Below are 18819 nucleotides of genomic sequence, written 5' to 3' on the forward strand. Positions count from 1 at the left end.
TTAACATGCCCAGCTGATGGGAAGCATGCATGTGCAGTGCCTCTGTGCAGTTTGGGGTGTGTGTGTTTTAACATGCCCAGCTGATGGGAAGCATGCATGTGCAGTGCCTCTGTGCAGTTTGGGGTGTGTGTGTTTTAACATGCCCAGCTGATGGGAAGCATGCATGTGCAGTGCCTCTGTGCAGTTTGGGGTGTGTGTGTTTTAACATGCCCAGCTGATGGGAAGCATGCATGTGCAGTGCCTCTGTGCAGTTTGGGGTGTGTGTGTTTTAACATGCCCAGCTGATGGGAAGCATGCATGTGCAGTGCCTCTGTGCAGTTTGGGGTGTGTGTGTTTTAACATGCCCAGCTGATGGGAAGCATGCATGTGCAGTGCCTCTGTGCAGTTTGGTGGCTTTGATCCATGCTTGATTACTCTCCATTAAAATAACTCATCTCTGGTGATTAAGTTTTCCTGTATCTACCCACACACAAAATTCTACCTTCTGTAATATTTTGGAAATTAAGGGAGCTTTGCTGTGTGTGTCCAACCTCCATGGATGGGGGGAGGAGAGGAGCAAACTCCTGGCAGGTCATCCGATTTTTCCAGCCTAAATCATGTCATATTTTAGAGAACTTGGAGAGCACCAGGAGTGTGTTTCTGCACAGCTCCACTCTTGGCACCCGTTTTCTTTAGCTGGTTGTGGCTGTCCAAAGATGTGGGATAAAATCCTGGGCCCATAGAAATCAACTGGAGAAACTCCCTAAAGCTTTTCTTGACTTTAATGGGGCCAGAGTTTCACCTGCCAGTTCTTTATTTTTCAGGTACATTTTTTTCTCTGTTGCACCTTTCCTCCCTGCTTTGTCATGGTGCATCAGCAGATAATGCCAACAGCTGAGACTACAGCCTACAAATATGGGGGGGCAGAGAGGGATCTAAAGCAGAAATTCTCCTCTTCCATCTGTGTTCATCCTGCACTCCTGCCTCTGAAGCACTTTCCGTAGCAGGTATGTAGCAAGCAGGACAAGCTTAGCAGGTGCACTTAAACTATGAAATGGTGTGGAATCCAGATTCTCTTAGGCTCCGTGCACATCAGAAGATGCTGTGCATCTAATATTAAGCCCAAGGTTAAGTGAACAGAAACCTTCTACCCAGGGAAAACGTAGTAGACTGATTATTGCTTAGTGGGGTGGAGGGAGAGGAAGAGCAGAAAAGTTGCAGGTCTGAAGGTAGTGCATTGTTCAAGAAGGCATGTGCTTCCTTTCTTTGGTTCTGAACAAAAGCAAGTTATTTGGGACTCTGCTGCAGTTTTCCTACCTCCTACCACCTCGCACCTGGAGGCCATTTCCCACAAAACCAAGGCCATCGAGTAGACATCCATTTGTTTGAAGGACTCCAAATCTTCCAGATTCACTCTAGACTCTAGAACTTCTGGAGCCATGTACCTGGCAGTGCCAACCTGGCCAGGAAAAGAAGAGATGTTAGCAAATGTGTCGGAGACCAGCAGCTATGTGGGGAATACTTTTTTTTAAAAGTTAGCAGTGATCATAGGCTCTTCATGGCCTGTTTGTCAGAGAATTTTGTTCCAGGTCAGACTGCCACAACCTGCCAATCAGAAGATGTAAGATGGTTTCACACGCTCCTAATCCCTCCTGCTTGGCTTTCTCAGGAGCAGCCCCAGAGAGCACTGTAACCAAATCCCATCTGCACAGTGACTTGCTCTGTGCCTGGCTTCAAACTAGTCTCTTGGGTGTCACTCCTTTAACATCTCTTTCAGAAAAGCTAAAGCAAGCAATTTGCTTTATCAATGGCATTAAATGTCCTACAGGCTGCAAGGTCTAAACTCACTCGTTGGAAAGGAATGTGGATTTGACTCTGCACTGGGCTAAAGTTTGTCCATTTTAAGATAGCATCATGGTTCACAGGTGCCTAATTACACTGCTTTCCAGTGCTAACTATAGCTTGTATCAAATCGGCCAATCTGGTCTGTTAGATTTCAGCCTTGAAGTCTGCCTTGTGCCTTGGCAAATTTATAATATTAGCCCCCTGTGATATTCTCGCTTCCACGGACTGTGGTTTCCATCACAGTCTCCTTGCACTTGGAAGTGTTCAGTGCTCAGTGCAAGCTATTATTTCCAAAGCATTTCTGAGTTAGCCCACAGGTGCCTGAGGCATACAGGTGGGTGCGGCCATTATATTCTTTTATTTTTATTGCATTGCATTGTGTTTCTAAAAAGCCAAGCAAGGGTTTTTGCAGGACCTGCTCACCTGTCCGCTGTTGGCAAAGTCGTCCGCTGTTAAGGAAGGGTCGAGTCGGAGGGCGATGCCAAAATCGCAGAGCACGCATTCACATTCGTTCTTAACCAGGATGTTGGTGCTTTTGATATCCCGGTGGGCAATGGGGATCTTTGGCCTGCCACACACAGTGTAGTCACTGTGCAGATGAGCCACGCCGTTCACAAGGGAGCCTGCCATCTTTTGTAAGTCCATCCAGCTCAGTATGTGCCGGGACAGGTAGTCCTTCAGGTTCCCTCTGCTGTGGTAAGCAGTGATGAGCCAGTATTCCTTCCGCGGGCCAGACCCTCTGTCCTCTGCCGTGAGGAACTGAAGGACACTTTCGTGCTTGAGGCTGGTGTCTGTGAAGATCTGGCTCTCATTTTTCCAGGAAGAATATTCCTCACAAGGGAAAATCTTAACAGCCACTGTCTCGTATTGCCCTGAGCTGGCATGATTCAACTTGGCCCTCCAGACCTCTGCAAACTGGCCTTTCCCCACCATCTCGTCCAACTCGATGGGGAGCAGCTCCGTGTTGTGATTGATGCTGTTGGCACAGGTTGAGCTCATGTGGGAGTGATTGTCGTCTATCATCACCGACAACTTCTCATCATGCTCGGCAGCTTTCCCTGACTCGGGCAAGGCCCGGTGTTGTGTGTGTTTCTGGCTCCAGTCCTTGGCTCTCTTCCTCTGCTTTTGGGTGCGGCAGAGGTAAAATATAACTGTTATCATGACAGCCACTAGCAGAGGAGGGAGCAGGCTTATTGCAGCCACGGGGATGACCTCTTTGCTCTGTTGCATGGAATATCCTGCGGGAAGGAAAACAAATGTGAATGTGCTTTTGCAAGATGTCAGCAATGTCCATTTTTGATAGTGTGGGGGTGGAGAAATGTGAGGGAGTTAACAGCAGAGAGTGGTTTCCAGGGGCATGATGCATGAGGCCTGTCACTGTCCTCTGAACATCCAGAAGTATGTGATGGTTCGAGGTATGCTCCATGTTTGTTTTAGGCATTCCAGTTTAGCCAGCGTAATAGAGCGAAGGTTCAAAACTCAGTCCTGTGAGAATCTGACAAGACACGCATGTGTGCACACATGCACACACACATGCACTTGCACCCCCGAATGGACAGAATTGGAACCATTTAGTGTTTATTAGGAATTCCAGGGGGAGTCTACACATTGCCCTACAGTGATGTAGTGATCACGTGGGTCTACACGTGATCACCAGCTATGTCGCTGTAGTGGCGCGCTCCCTGGATATAGTGTGCTGCTAGGACAATATAGTGGGGAAATCTAAGTGCATATCACCTGCTTGGTGCAGTAATTGTCCATACTGCACTGTGCTTTAGGACTTTAGCACCGGAAGGAAGACCTAAAACACAGCAATGTGTAGACGCACCCATGGGTGCTTATAAATGTATTCCAATATATTCTAATTAGAACGTGTTGGAGAGACTCAATTAATCAATTAATTGTAATGCTCTAGCATTGCTGCAATGAGAGGTGATCCCAGCAGGGTACAGAGCCCAGGGCAAAGCAGCCTGTGCGGGGCTCCCCTCCCCATCCCATGGCACACTTAGGCCAGGGCATGAAAGCCCTGAAACACCGGACATGGCAGAACTACAGCCACAGCCTCTGCCCGGCTCTGCGGGGCTCCCCAAAGCATGGGGCCCAGGGCGGCTGTCCTGATTTACTGCCCCCCAGGGACAGCCCTGGCTGCAATGTCACATGTATAAGCCCCCACAGGTTTAAACATGGCTGCTGGGGCACTTTAACTAAAACTCATTGAATGAGCTTTAGTTAGTGTCCTGTGGCCATTTCTGAATGTGTGGGGTCTTAATACACATGACGCTGTAGCATTTTATTACAGCAGTTCTCAGAGCTGTTCTAATTAAAATACCTCCCTCACCCCCGAGCAGATGTATAGGCACCCCACACTGCCAGCAAATGCTTTTAACTCAAGAAGCTGGGCTTTCAGGCATATGAGTAATGCCTGGGGCCTTGTTACTTCTGTAGCGCTACAAAGTCCTGAGGCAGTTTGTAGTGCTACGCAAATAGTGTTAAGATCCCCTATCTAGAGCGCTACAAGTTCCTCTCAAAGGCTCCAGCCAGAGGCCGTAGGGGGCTGCTCCTCTGCCCTACCCAGAGTGGCTGCCCTCCTTGCTTCAGCCTCTCCCTCCTTCCTGCCTGTCCGTTCCACCAAATGGTCATGTGGCTGAACAGCAAATCGGGTGTCCAGCAGAGCAAAGAAGCACCAGCTCTGTAACAGCTGCTGTGGGCCCAGCCGCTCTCCATTTCTCCCTGTGGTGGTGGGGTAGGGTGAGCAGAGCATTCTGGGAAGCTAGAGGTCTGACAGACCCCTGTAGTGCTACATGCAAGCATCCACACATTGCATGTAGCACTGCAGAATTATTGTGCTACAAAGTTGTTCCTGGTTTCATGGCAAATCTGCTATCATTGAAGCATTTCAAACAGCCTGAGCATGTGGGCACTTGCTTTCCTGTACTGCTCTGCAGGCATATATTGCACTACAAAAGTAAGATGTGTCCAAGGCCGAGCTCTTCCTCAGTAGCGCTTGGAATACTTCACACAAGTGGGAAGTGTTGCTCCCATTTTACAGGCAGGGAAACTGAGATCCAGAAAGGTGATGTGACAAGGACACCAACCAGGCCAGCAGCCGATCTGGGTCTCTTGAATCTGAGCCCAGTGCTGCATCTGCTAAGCAACTCTGCCTTCCCCAGACTCAAAGCAAGACCTTGCACACCCAGCATAATGTTTTCTGCTGCTCCACATGCAAAAAACCCCCAAGTGAGTGTTTTGGTTCTGACCCTGGAGTTGCAGTGAAGTTCTCAGTAGATGTTGCTGCATATTACATGGCTCTGATGAATATGGGTCATGTAAGCTTTTTGGTTGTCCCACCTTTTTTAACATAGGCCAGAGACCCTGTACATGCACATGAGCTCCTAACTTATCCTTGAGCTACTGAACATGATTTCCCGTAAGCTGCAGACACAAACTCCCTGGTAATGTTAGAATCAATGTTGAAGCACAGCTGATAAGACTAGATGAAGATGCATTTTAAACACACAAAAAAATATGTGGGAGATGGGCTTCACTGTTTTATAAATGCAGAGGTTTTTTTACAAAATAGAACAATAGTAATCTAATTTAATCTGAATATTAATACAGATCAATTGATGAATACAGATGAATTGATGAAATGTTAGAACAAGGTGGCATGGAGACACCAAGCGGTTCTGCTGACCCATCAGGCACAGTCTGATATGGGGCCAAATTCTTCTGCTTTTCATGAAGGAACACTATCCTTCTGCAAACAGTTCAACGTGTGGGCCTACGAAAGGACACTTCTCAGCAAGAGCTGGGGAGTTTAATTCTGAACAATAGGAACAGGGAAAGTGCCCCCTGCATTACAACTGGCATAAGTGAATGTACCTCAAGACACATTTGGGTTAGGACCTGACTGTCAAAAGTAAACACTTGAATTGTTGTTATATATATATATATATATACATATAGTTTTACTTTTGTTAAATATTTCCATTCAAATATTGACCCAAAGTGTTTAGGAAAAAAGAAAAGAAAAAACTCAAGCCTTCAAACCATCCGATGGAAGAAAAAAAACAACCCAAAACCCTCACACAACATATAATTGTCCCATCCTTTGATGTTTGCAATTCCTGGAATAAACATGCTGACTTCAGTAGAGATATTCAAGTAAAATCTTAGTCAGAGGTTTTTCTGCCAAGTATAATAACCAAGGGGAAGAAGGATAAGAATCATTCCATAAGCAAAACCCTCGCTGTTTGACCTCAGTGTGTGCAGATCATAATTCAGGTTCTGGAAAAACCGAGCATTTAGCTATTTTACTTGGCAAATTCCAAAAAAATCTGCTGCAGCTAATTTCTGTAAGGCTGTGAAAGCGTTTCTAAAATAGGCATCAAGTTCAAACCACAAGATCAACCCAAACTGATATAAATCAATAACTAACTCAGGAATATGTTTGTTTTGGAAAGCGCTGGGCCTGGCTATCACCTACTGCTCTAATGGATTTACCCGATGGCTATGATCACATCTTTGAAACTTTAAAGTTCGGGGGAGAGGGAGTGAAACATTTTCAAAGGATTTTTTATTCTTTTAGGGAATTACGTGCCCGAATCCTGCTAACAAACAGTAAGACCAGCAAGCATAACTTCTGCAAATTACTTAACGATGATGCCCCTCTGTGCTACAAAATCCCTAGATAGGATCATGGCTATAAAACGGGTAGATCTGTTCTCCAGAAAATGAATCTGGCTGTTTTCTCTGAAAATAAATGCAGAACTTTAAAACAAAATATTGCAGTGTATTACCATCTGTTTAATTCAATCTCTGTCAGATGTGAACTAGAACTCTTAGGCCAAGATCAATTGGCATGACACTTGAGAAGCCCTTTAAATATATAACAATAAACAGCGCTTATGACTGCACCATTTCAATTTCCACTTCCTGTCCTTTGTTTCCCAGGTGAGGGTTACTTGCATCGCATTAGGGTGCAAGCCTGGGGAGAGGAAACGACAAGTCAAAGCACTTAATTATGTCTGTTATAGGCTCCGAGGAGACTTCAGCGTAGACGCATTGCATTTATCTCTCTTGCCCTGGAGTGATTAACATGCAACGCAGTGTGTACATTAGAAGTCCCAAGTCTGAAGATAGTGTCTAAGATTGTGAGTACACAGAAAATGTGTATACCTCCTGCATACCTTGTGCTTTGGAAAAATGTTTATCTGCTTTAGTTATTTCTTTCACCAGAATCTGTCTTTTTAATCCAATGCTGTCTGTAATATTTAAGGCACGTCTAAGTTAAAGCTCCTTTTAAAACTGCATTAAAATGCAAACCTTCATAATAAAAAATAATAATCATATAAGGGAAGATGAGCAATTTGTAAGGAGATGCATTAAATCTGGGTCTTGTAAAGTTGTTGTTGGCCAATGTTGAACAAGGAGCCATGGGTTTAGATAATAAATTAAAGAAGAGAGCTTATTCAAGGCTTCAGATGGTATTGTTTCAAATTATGGCATTTTTATCTGTGGGTTGGCAATGCAGGAACTTCTTATGAAAGCATTTGTTGGGGGTGGCATTTCCCAAGAGGGAGTTGTCATTTTTGTATGAAATTATATACCTCAGTATCAGCTTTGGGACTTAACTATCGTGCTCTAGAAGCACATGTACCTGTTATGTTTGGCTCTGGAAACAGTGAAGGTCTGCCAAATTTAGCATCGTTTACCTTTGTAAGAAAAAAAAACCTGGTTTGTTTATTCTGAGAATTCATATCTTGTGCAATTTGCCATTTTCTGCAGGAAAAGTTATGCTCCCTGCTTGCAGGTTACGGCTAGCAATTTGGTGCTCTGTAATTATGAAAATTCAGGAGGCTTTTTGTTTTGCCTTTGCTCCTAATAAGTATTCCCTGAGGCCCGTTTGGCTGGTGCCCGGATAATGAGCAATGGGTAAGCTGCTAAAAATTCAGACCAGAGCCATGAATTTTTAGAGGCACGGTTGAAGCTCATTCAGACTTTGCAGACCTCTTGAGACACCAGAATTGGCTTCTCCTTGGCTTTCACTGATGCAATTTTACAGCCCAATTCAATCCTCCTTGTATCTGCAGAAACCTCTAAGGATGGGTCAAGCTCTGCCCTCCCCTTCACCTGTGCAACTCCTCTGAGGTATTTGTCTTCAGTGGCAAAAAAGGTAGCTTCTAGAGCAAATCAAAGCACGGAGGTGCACCCCTGCAATCCCATGAAGTGTGGCTATGACCTTGCCTCCAGAAAGATGGCTTTTTACAGCAGGGTAAGGAGTCCATTAGCTATACGAGACCAAGACCCTAGTGGAGATGAGGAGCTTTGGATTTTACTGGTGAACCCAAAGTAGTGTTCATCTAACTTAGCTGCTTGACAATAAATGCCAGTGCCTTGTTTCCACTAGGGTCGTAGAGTTGGATTTCTTAAGCTTTCATGAAAACTTTTCATTTTTTAACCTTTAGCCAAAAAAAAATAACTTGACTCCAGTAGGGTTTGATGGTTGTTATCAAAGCTCAGCTTGTTCTAGGATCTCACTATTTACTGAAATTTTGGGCTGTATCAGTTCTTGGGTTCCTAACTTGAGTTTCTGCATGGTCCAGGGGTGGTAGACTCTCCATCTCAGGATGTCTTCAGACCAAGGCCTGGCTGCCCTTCCAGAGATATGCTTGAGCCAAGCTCAAGCTGAATGAAACGTCATGATCTGTGATACTCAGCTAGTCAGACCTAGCTGACCTAATGGTCCTCTCTGTACTTACTGGGCTCCTGCTTTTCAGGAGTCCTGAGGGATGTGGCTTCTAAGAGAGTGCAGCATCTTTTAATGCTGGGTCTAGACAACATGAATGCCAGTACTCACCATTGGTGTGATTTTCAAAGATGAGCTTGTCGTTGCATTCCTGTTCGTCTACACAGCCGCAGATGTAGAATGCTCCGTCCTCCCTTGGCAGGTGGGTCATGATGCACCTGGAGGTGTTGTAATTGGGAACCATGATGTTTTCTATGGGAAGCTGTGGGTTGTGGCAGAGAGTGCTGATGCTGATGCTCTCATTGTCTTGTCTCCTGGAAACATATAAGGGATCAACAGGGCATCTCAGCATCCAAAAATATCACCCTAGCTCTATATAATAACATCTCAAACCTTGGCTGCTCATTGGTGTCTCTTTAACCATGTAGTGAATCACTTGTTTGCAGTGGGTCCAGCATAGTTTTGGTTGGAGCTATTTGGGAGAGACTTCGCCGGATTCTTTATATTCACCCCCCATAGTCAGGAAGATCAGCAGATTAGGAGTCAGTGAATCCAGCTATCAGGAGGTAGGTCATAGGCTAATTCCCATGCTGCTTCATCAGTGTAACTGCATTACCTTCAATGGAACTGGTTTGTGATGTCCATTGATTCCAGAAGTTTAAAGTAGAAGATGCATCCTTCAAAAGTTGGCTAAATGATGCCGGCTCCCACAGCTGCTCCTCTAAATACCCTGATAGTACACAGCAATGGATTTTTTTTAATGCAGTGTGCCTGCCTTCCCTTAGTGGCATGGCCTGACTTTTTTTCAGTGGTGCTGAACCTGTACAGCCTAGTGGGAGCCATGTGGTGCTTAGCACCTCTTTTAATGAGGTGGTAAAACTGTATTTGTGCAGATGGTTTATCAGGGCATACTCTAAATGTCATGTGCAGACTGCATGTGTAAACACACACGCACACGCACGTGTGCGCGTGTTTGGCATTTTATTTCTGTTTTTTGATGCGTGAGATTCTTCCTTAATCTGCAAGTCATCTGTGTTGTGGGTTATGGAGATGTGCTGTTAGATTTGTGTGCCAGAATGTGGATGCAAATTACCAACAGAACCTTGATTTATTGGTACTGTCCACAATATGCCACATCCTGGTCCTGTTTTTGGTTTTGCCATTGACTGCAGTGAGACACCACCAAGAAGATGTTCCTAAGTCTACCAAAGCGCTGTGAATGCATGGACCTTGTATTCCCAGCTCTTTTAGTGCACCTTGTGTATTCTCCTGTCCAAGAAGAAGCTTTCAGCTAGGTTGGATTTCACCAGCTGGCATGGCTTTTATATGATGGCAAATTTCCACTGGTGATCATGCTGAGATCATGATGCTTATTGTACTATGATCCTGATTTGAATCCTGGTTTCCTGAAGTGCCTAGCTCTCATGCCTGAAAATCCCCAAAGTCAGAGAGAGATCCAGGTGCAAAATTGGTAGAGAAGTGAGTCTGTGCTATCCGCTGCCAAGCCATATGGTAGAGCTACTTCCAAGATGTATTTGTGTTCAACACTCTGCTTTGGTTTCATAAGACCTAGTTCTGCCCAAGTCTGATTCTCTCTCCTCTTGGTCGCATGAGTCTGGATTAACTGAATTGATGTTAATGGAGTGACATAGATATAAAACTGTGTGTGAGAGAGGAACTGTAGTCTGTACCTATACTGTAATGCTGACAAAATGCTTGACAATAGCTGGACAGATAAGGTGCTGGGAATGATGCCTGTCCCAGTACCCACAGTCATCTCATTGCCTTCTGCCTTTCTCATCCAGCTGTATCCAACTCTTGCCCTAGGCTCAGTTCCTGCCTTGAAGAGCTTACAACTCTCTGTTTCTGTTCTGCTGCAGGATGACTAATGCTATTTCCACAACCAGTGATGAAGATAAAGGAAATCTCTTCTCTTCTGCCCAAGACCTTTTATCTGATCGTAAGGCAACACCAGTAAATGCTCTGATGGAAATATTCCCTCACAAGACATACTTGGCTAGCAGCTTCCAATTCATTCTTCTCAAACAGCTTTTTTCTTAGGTGGAGCCAAGAAGTGCTGTTTGTTTCCTGGACTCTTCATCCTTTTGGTTGCTGAATTTGTGGTTTAATTATTAGGTTTAATCATCTGTCCTTGAATGACTGCTCTGTGTCTGGTTTTAATTCCATGGGGGCCAGAACCCTTCTTCTTGCCCTTCTTGACTCTTTCTAGAAATGCCCTGACCTTCCGATTCACACAATTATCATGTGACGTTAATAGGCCCCTGAGCCTGTACAGTTGTATAAGTTATGCCTGTGTTTACACAACAGATTCAGTTACTGAGTAACTGTGGAGTAAAAAAGAAGATGCTGTCCTGTCTCAGTGTTATCTAGCAGCATTTACTCCATATGAAAACCACCCCGAAGGAAAACTAAAGGGAAGCCATCAGAGAGGGGACTTAAAAGATAATGGCTCCAGAAATAGCCATGCTTCTGGGAAAGCAAGACCCTTGCTCTGGGGGACTGCACTTTTCAGGGGCGTTCACAAGAGCCAGGTGAAATAGGTTGCTGTTTCTGCAGAAAGTCCATGGTGCCCAATGCTGACCCGATACAGTTCAGAGGCCCTGGAAGAAACGGACCCTCTTTGCACTCCTTGTCTGTGAACAACAGCAGCCACACGTGCCGCCAGCAGTAAAACAGATAAAGTATCTTGAATGGAAGAACGAAGCAGTTGAAACACTCTAGAAATAGACAATAATGGGAGAAGGGTCAAGATGTTTTATAATGGCCGCGAATGAACAGTGGCATAGAAAAGTGGCTGGGGCTTGTGTATGTCAAAAGTAGAGGACAAATCGAGCAAAAGATCCCATGCTGGGAAAATGCAGGGAAAAATTAATTTTTTGCACAAAAATTAGGTATGGACCAGGTTATGCTGGCTGGAAGAAACTAAATACTCCTCCTAGACCAGGGCTGGGCAAAATGCAGCCTGGAGGCCAGGTGCGGCCCGCCAGGCCATTCTATCCAGCCCGTGGCCCCCCCCCCCCCCCCCCCACCAAAAAAAATTAAGAAAATTAATATTTATCTCCCCCTGGCTGCCTGTCACATGGCCCTCAATGGCTTGCCAAAACTCAGTAAGTGGCCCTCCACTGGAAATAATTGCCCACCCCTGTCCTAGACTGTAATTCTCACCTCCCCGATAGCTTTGCTGGGAGATGCTGCTGCTAAACAGGTGACTGTGCATATCAAATCTATTTTTGCTAAACATGGTGTACTGGGGAGAGCCTCCCATTGCCAGGCATTACTATTTACTGGGTATGAATTTAAGCAGCTTGGCATAAAGTGTGGGTTTATGGGTTGCACTGCTAGTCTCCTTTATCTTATCCCTGATCCAATGGGTTAGTGCCTGCAACTGAGATCAGAGTCCCTGGAGACTTGCAGGTTAAGTACAGAGAGAAAAGGTGAAACAAAACCTTTTGAGGTCCCCAGGGGCTGCCACTACCTTATGAAAGTCAGTGCATGTGTGTACATGCACATGCATGCACATATGAGTATCTGAGGGAAATGGCTGTCACAAACAGCTGTGGGGTGACTAGGGATAGCACTGGGATTATATAAGGTTGTTGGCCTAGAGGTAGACAGGTTTTGGAAGAACAGAGAAGACCTACCCCTAATCTCAGGAAAAAGGGAGAAAGGCCCAGAATCACCTGCTGTGTCTGGAGGTCTCAACAGGCACAACAGGATGAGGCAGCTGAGTCCTGGACGTGGCTCAGCCAGAACAAATAGACTTCCTGCCACCTGATTCCACCAATAGTGGCCTCTTGCAGGGGCACTTGTAGGTACTTGTGGAAGAGAAAGGCACCTGAGACACTAATTGAACAAAGTTAGTGGGTTGATCCTGCCTTATGTTGTCTGGTTTGCTCATTGTTCTGTTTAGCTGGGGAAGGAAGAGGAGGGCGACTGTACCTTTTTAAGAGGTTTTGCAAGAACATTTGGAACCAGCTGCTCACAATGCAAAGACTCTGAGGCTACACCATGCTCGGAAGCTAGAACCGAGACCCTGAATGAAGCAGCACTTGTGTCAAGCTCCTGGGCTCCGAGTAATTTCTGTACAGCATACTTGGAGCCCACTAACACAGCACAATGCAGTGCCACGTATCCATGAACTCGTCTGCACAGGCTTCAAGCATGTCCTAGTAGTGTCTGTAGGGATTGCATTACGAATCTCAGAATAGCCTTGGATTTCAGGGGGCAAACATCCTCATTTCTCCAGCGGTTTTCTATGTAGAAGAGAATGATGTGGTCACATTAAAAAAAAAAAAAAAAAAACCCACCCACACTGCATTCTTTCAGCTGTGTGTGAAAGCCCCCAGTGGAGTGTGGTGATAAACTTAGCTTATGGAGATTTAAACAGTCTTGCTGAACGTCTGAAAGCTAGACCTCACGCTGGGATGTCAAAGGGCCACTGACCCCTCAGGAGACTTGTGGGAGAATTAAGGGGTAGGTTTGGACATCTTACATTTTAAACATTTGACCACAAATGATCTGGAGGCTCGTGTCACACTGTTGCAGCCAACATTGAGAAAGAATGAACACGTTTAAGGCCTGATCCTGAAAACTCATCCATGTTCATGGAACCTCATTCACTCCCGAGAGAAAAGCTCTTAGAATTAGGTCCGAAGCCACGGGTGATGGTGAGCCATCAGGAGACTGGTTCTGGAGGCGTTTCAAATGGTTGGGGCCTGGTATTGTGCCATGTCAGGAGGTCAAGCACTGTTTTAACATGCCACAGATTTTGCTGCATAGTGACTAGGTGCAGCTTCTGCAAGAGCTAATGGAAATCCATTGAGCATGTGATGAATGGGAGGATTTGGTCGTCTGTTTGTGGTTTGGGGAGAAAACTCATGTTGCACAAGAACTGCATTATTCCTAGCTCGTTCCAGCGCTATGACTGCATTAAGGTCAGCTTATGCTCGAACACAAGACAGCTCTGCAAAAGTGTCTGTCCTCTCTGATGCTTCAATGAAGCGTGCATGCAGTAGTGCAGCTGGGGGTACTCTTTGATGGCACCACAAAACAAATCTCTTTAACTGGTAGCTGGAGGGAAAAGGTTGAGACTTGTTTAAAGCAAGATTTTGCTAGTAACTAGTTTCTCAGCGCTGCTGTTCATTGTGTTACAATTGCAGCTTGAAACTCCAGGCCAGGATTGAACTCCCAGGTGCAGTACTGGCAGATAACAAAGTCCCTGCTTTGGGGACCTGCTATTCTTGTGCAGGGCAGAAAGTGACCGGCCAGCCAGGGATTCCTGCATCAGAAAGTTAAAGTAAGGTGACTTGTACAGCATGGGCTTTATGCCAATACATATAACAAGCAGGCTGCTGTGTGATCTGCATGTTTTTGTATATAATGAAATGAACCCAAAAGAGAATCTCGGGTCTGAACCCCCCTCCTGCCCCACCACCACCAGGAAATTCAGATCCAAACTCCACAGCTGGGATTTGTCTCTGTAACATTTAAAGTTTCTATCTGACTGTAAGTGTACATAGTGCTGTACCATGCCGATAAAGATTAAACTCAAATGAGAACAAACAGGGAAGAGTAACAGAGGACACATGGTTGCCTAGTTCTGGTGCACGTCTTACTGATAACCAAGTTTTATATGTTCGCTAAAGAATATGTTTAAAAATACCAGTGACTTTTTAATGCTGCTTGGAGGCATGGGTTTTGAGATGTGTTTGTTTTAGAAGCAGGCTATATGGCAAATGGAGCCAGGAATCGATCTCTTCTGGCACTATGCCTCTATCCCCTTGGTGTGACTGAGATAACATGATATGCTGTCACCTGAAGGTTAGCATGTGGCATTGGTCTGGCATATCAGGCAGTACAAGCTAAAGAGAGAAAAGCAATATTGCAGGGAGCTGAGTGAAGAGCTTGTGGGGTAAGAACAGAGATGTACCAGGCAAGCAAAATTGTAGAGGCGCTTGAAGATGAAGGGCTTGAAATTGCTTTGAGGGGGGAACAGTGCGAATAGGTGTATAGGATATTTGTTTTGAGGAGGAACAAGATGCATCTCAGCCACAAGAACAGGAAGGGGAATGTAGACCAGGATGCTCTTGCTGTGGCTCTGTCCCATATTCCTCAAGTGACCCAGTGTCACTAGCACAGCCATCAACCCCAATCCACCACCAGGCTGCTGTTCCCAAAGGCTGGATGGGGTCTGGCTTCATCAGTGCCGGAATCTCCTCCCGCTCCCTGATACCTGAGTGGGGCTCATGTCGCCTGACCCTGCAGTTCCCCTATATAAGACCAAGGAAAGGAACAGGAAATGTTGGGGCAAAGGGATCTTCCTTACCTAGGACTGCACTTTGCTAGCTGCCTGCTTCCTGACATCCTGGTTTTCTGACTTGACCCGTAGCCTTCACTCTCCTCTTACACTCCTGGTTGCCTGACTCAGCTCACTTACAGATTTCGCTCACCTCTCAACCTCCTGGTTTCCTGACTCTGTTTGTCCCTGGGCTCTGTTTGCCCTCTCTGACTCCAGTTTGTGCTCCTATCCAGTAACTTTGATTCCCGATTGGCCCCCATCCCAGCACTGGCACCCAAGTCACTTGCCACCCACTGTGCATCTCATTAACAAAACCAGGATAAAGAGTACCCACCTCAACAGGGCAGTGTGACTTTACTGGGGGTATCGTGCCATGAAGCACACTCTTAAGTCCTTGGCTAGATGATATGAAAAACATAGATGGATGCAGAACTGGACAGCAAGGCAGACATATCAGGCAAACACTAGCTCTGAACAAGCAAGAGCCCACAGGACACAAGCGGGAAAGCAGAAACACTGCAAGGGCTCTGGCCATGACAGATGGACACCTCCGTGGGGCTTTACAAGTGTTTTGAAGAAGTGGAGAGGGAGGAATTTGGCAATGGGAATGTTCCCATTATAATGGGTGGCGTGTGTGCATGCCTTGTCTAGCAATATCTAATTAGCAGATAATAGACTGTTTTACTGCTAGTAACTGTGAAAGCGGCATTCCAGAGTCGGGTCTTTGCTCCAGGAGCCTTCCAGGGAGCAAGACAATAGTCTCGAGGGGGGAAGCTTGACCACAAAACCAAAGGGACACGTTTTTCTTTCAGCTCTTGAGTTTTCCTTTCAGAAACAGCCTTTATCAGCACTTTAAGAACAACAATTTGAAAGGAAATGAAAAGCTAATGTAAAACCAGCCCCAGAGACCTGACTGCGGAAACTATGCCATAATCTCAAACAAAAACAGAAGCTGTTACCATGGCTGGGGCTGTGAGTATGGGCTCTTCCAGACTGACTTCTGCCACTTACTGTACCAAGACTGGCACAGCAGCCAGGGAACTCCTTTGGGTCTGGGAACAACATTGCATAAACCAGTTTGACCCAAACAGTTAAGTCTGATGCTACATTCAACCAGGTTCATCCCAAACTGGTTTATGTGCACTGAACTTCTATTCTGTTGCAGGTTTAAACCAGCTCCTGATCATTTAAACCAGTCTGTGTAATGTCTGTCCCTAGCCTTGCTGTCCAAATTCACAGTGGAGGGCCTGTCCCTCCCCTGAGAGGTGACAGCTAAATGAACCACATACAAAACTCTCCAAACTGAGTGGATGCAAAATATGACTAAGAAATCAAAGTGTGTCCCAAAACTTCCTTGCTTCAGTAAGGTTTAGGGTTAGGCCTTTGTTGTGGAACGTGTGTTTACGAACAGCTAGATAGCTGGCCTCCAGGCACGTGAAACCTGTGCGAGGAACCTACGGTCATGTGTACCTATCCAGCAATGTGCATTCAGCAGCACCTCCCCTCCTTGGATTGCACAGACAAGGGGAATTAAGGCAAAAAAAGAGGTTTTGAGTCAGTAACAAAACTAGGGGAAGAATCCAGATCTGGCTTTCAATTAGTAGGCTAAGGGGAAAAAGCAACTGCGTCCTGACACTGAGCGTTCGGGAAAACCCAACCTTGTTTTTCTTAGTTATGCTTAGTTATATACCTACCTGGGGCCTCTGCTATCCTTGAGGGAAATAAAAGGCACACTCTTGATCTCTTTTCTAGGTTGCTGAGACAGGAATGTATTTTGAGGAGGAATTAATCATTTGAACAGAAAAGGTATAGAAGGGAAACTGTTGTTGAAACCCTGGGTATCAAAGCAAGATCCTCTATATGTGCCTTTGCCATTGAAAGGTGGGGCACAAAAGCCATCAATTTATTTATTTTTATTTTTTTGGGGGGGTGTTGTTTGCTCCAGTAGATTTTGACAGTCTGAGACATCAGTGTGTCTCTGCACAGGAACCCTGAATCCCACTAACAACAATGTTCTCTGTGACACACTATCTGCTAACCACTTCTTACAAAGCATGAGATAAAATGCTAACTAGTTCCCTGCAAGTGGCAATGTTGATGGTGAGAAGTGAGATGGGAGGAGGCTACAGGGTTACAGGCTTTCATATACCAGACTCTTCAGAGCTCAGAGAAACATGTTTGACTCGGATTTATTAAGTGATCTCTTATCCCATGACCACCAGGCAAGTCCTTCATCAGATAAGCAGTTTGAGCTGTAACCCATTCCTATAATTAATGGTCCAATTCCTTGTGAGGTGATTTATGCTGCTTGCTCCTGTCTTGGGTTCTCCTGAGCAAGGTCTTTCACAGGTAGAACCAATGATATATCTCAGGGATCCAATCTCTCAGAGAGATTTGAGGTTTGAGGTCTTATTTTCACTAGGGAAAAAATTGCGCCATGTTGGCTAACATGTAACATGTCTCTCGTTACACTTAGGACACGTTACCTGCATTTAAAATGCCAACTTCCATGGCTTCAAACAGTAAAACTTGCTAAGTGTGATCGTATCATAGCAAAGTTACAACCTTTTGTGGGTAAAGTAGCTCCAGATCATATGAAGTAGCACATATTCAGCAGCAGTTGGACTGCTCCACGGAGATAATCCAGATTCAAGATTACAGTGTGGTGCAAGACGTGGGACCAAGAATAAGCAGATTTTTTGTCCTGGTCCCAGCCCCAGCACTGCACCAGAGCAAGTTCAAGACTCAGCAGCAGCTTGCCTCATGAATGCAGCAACAGGAGTAGATAGGGTGGCCATTCATCTGGTTTTATAGAGGACACCCTGGTTTTCTGCTGCTCTATCCTATGGATATAAAACCGGACACTTTTGTCCTATATTTTCCTCCGCAAACTTCTCCAGTCTGACATAAAGGCATCTGGTTTCATATCAACAGGACAGAGTAGCAGAAACCTGGGCTGTCCACTATAAAACCAGACGAATGGCCACCCTAGGGGTAGATTGAGTGGCACCCTCTCTTGAACTCTGTTCTTTATGCCTCTCCCTTCCCAGCACCAGCTTCAAAGACCCAGCTCATCCCAGCATGATGGGGCAGGTGCTTCTGGGTTCGGCATGTGGCAGGAAGGGCATAAGCTTTGAGTATGGGGGTTGCTTCTCTGCTTCTGGGACAGAGCCAAAAAGTGAGATCCCTTTAAGACCAGGACCTTCCAAGCCAAAAGGAGTGAAGATCCAGGGAAGGAGGGTGATGAGAGGCAGCTGGCATCAAGCTGTGGCCCCACCCCTATTAGAGACTGCAAGCCTCAGATGACAGACTCCTGTGTTAGCCTGACCAGACAGGGTCAAGTGGCCAACAAAGGGGAATGGCTAGGGGGTATAAAGGCTGGTTTCTGACAGTAGGCATGGGGGATGGAAGCCCAACTGGGGAGCCAGGAACAACCACCTTCGCAAGGGAGGGGGACAATACCCCAGCAGCAAGAAAGCAGGGTCCCGAACAGATGGGGAGTGGACCCGAGCAGGTGGGGATCCTGGCTGTGGTAAGAGGGATGTTTTGTTTTTTTTCCTTTTTGAGCCCAGATGGGCGATGTTCTATGTTATGGACTTGATGACCCAGAGTGGAAACACAGTTCTGTTCACCTGATAACTGGGACTGAAATAAGACACAGCTGACAGAGACGGTAATGCCTTAACCCAGCCCTTTTCCCCCTGGTGGAATGAGACAGCCTATCAGATTCATCTAAACACCAAGGCATGGCAGGAAAGGAAAAAAGAGTGCGGGACAGCAATGAACCGAACCCCAGAGTCACCAGCCAGTGCTCCCCTGTAACAATGTCCTCACAGGCAAACATATGAGTGTGTGGCAGTGGTGCTAGGGTGAGTGCGGTGGGGGGGGGGGGGGGTGGGATTTGGCCCCCGCCCTGTCCAGGGAAGGG

General features: G+C 45.9%; 1 protein-coding gene across 1 annotated transcript in view; it reads right to left on the reverse strand.

Moving 5' to 3' along the window:
• LOC109301398 (TGF-beta receptor type-2-like) overlaps positions 1–18819 on the reverse strand; it is a 63935-nt gene that overhangs the window by 11421 nt on the left and 33695 nt on the right. Inside the window, exons 3-5 of the mRNA XM_019522555.1 lie at positions 8684–8886; positions 2248–3062; positions 1297–1438 (exon numbers count right to left, since the gene is read on the reverse strand). Of these exons, the coding sequence (XP_019378100.1) occupies positions 1297–1438; positions 2248–3062; positions 8684–8886 (1160 nt within the window). The remainder of the gene's footprint in view (positions 1–1296; positions 1439–2247; positions 3063–8683; positions 8887–18819) is intronic.

Source organism: Gavialis gangeticus, unplaced genomic scaffold (assembly GCF_001723915.1).
Source record: "Gavialis gangeticus isolate Ggan-Ray unplaced genomic scaffold, GavGan_comp1, whole genome shotgun sequence".
In the NCBI taxonomy this organism is placed as follows: Eukaryota; Metazoa; Chordata; order Crocodylia; family Gavialidae; genus Gavialis; species Gavialis gangeticus.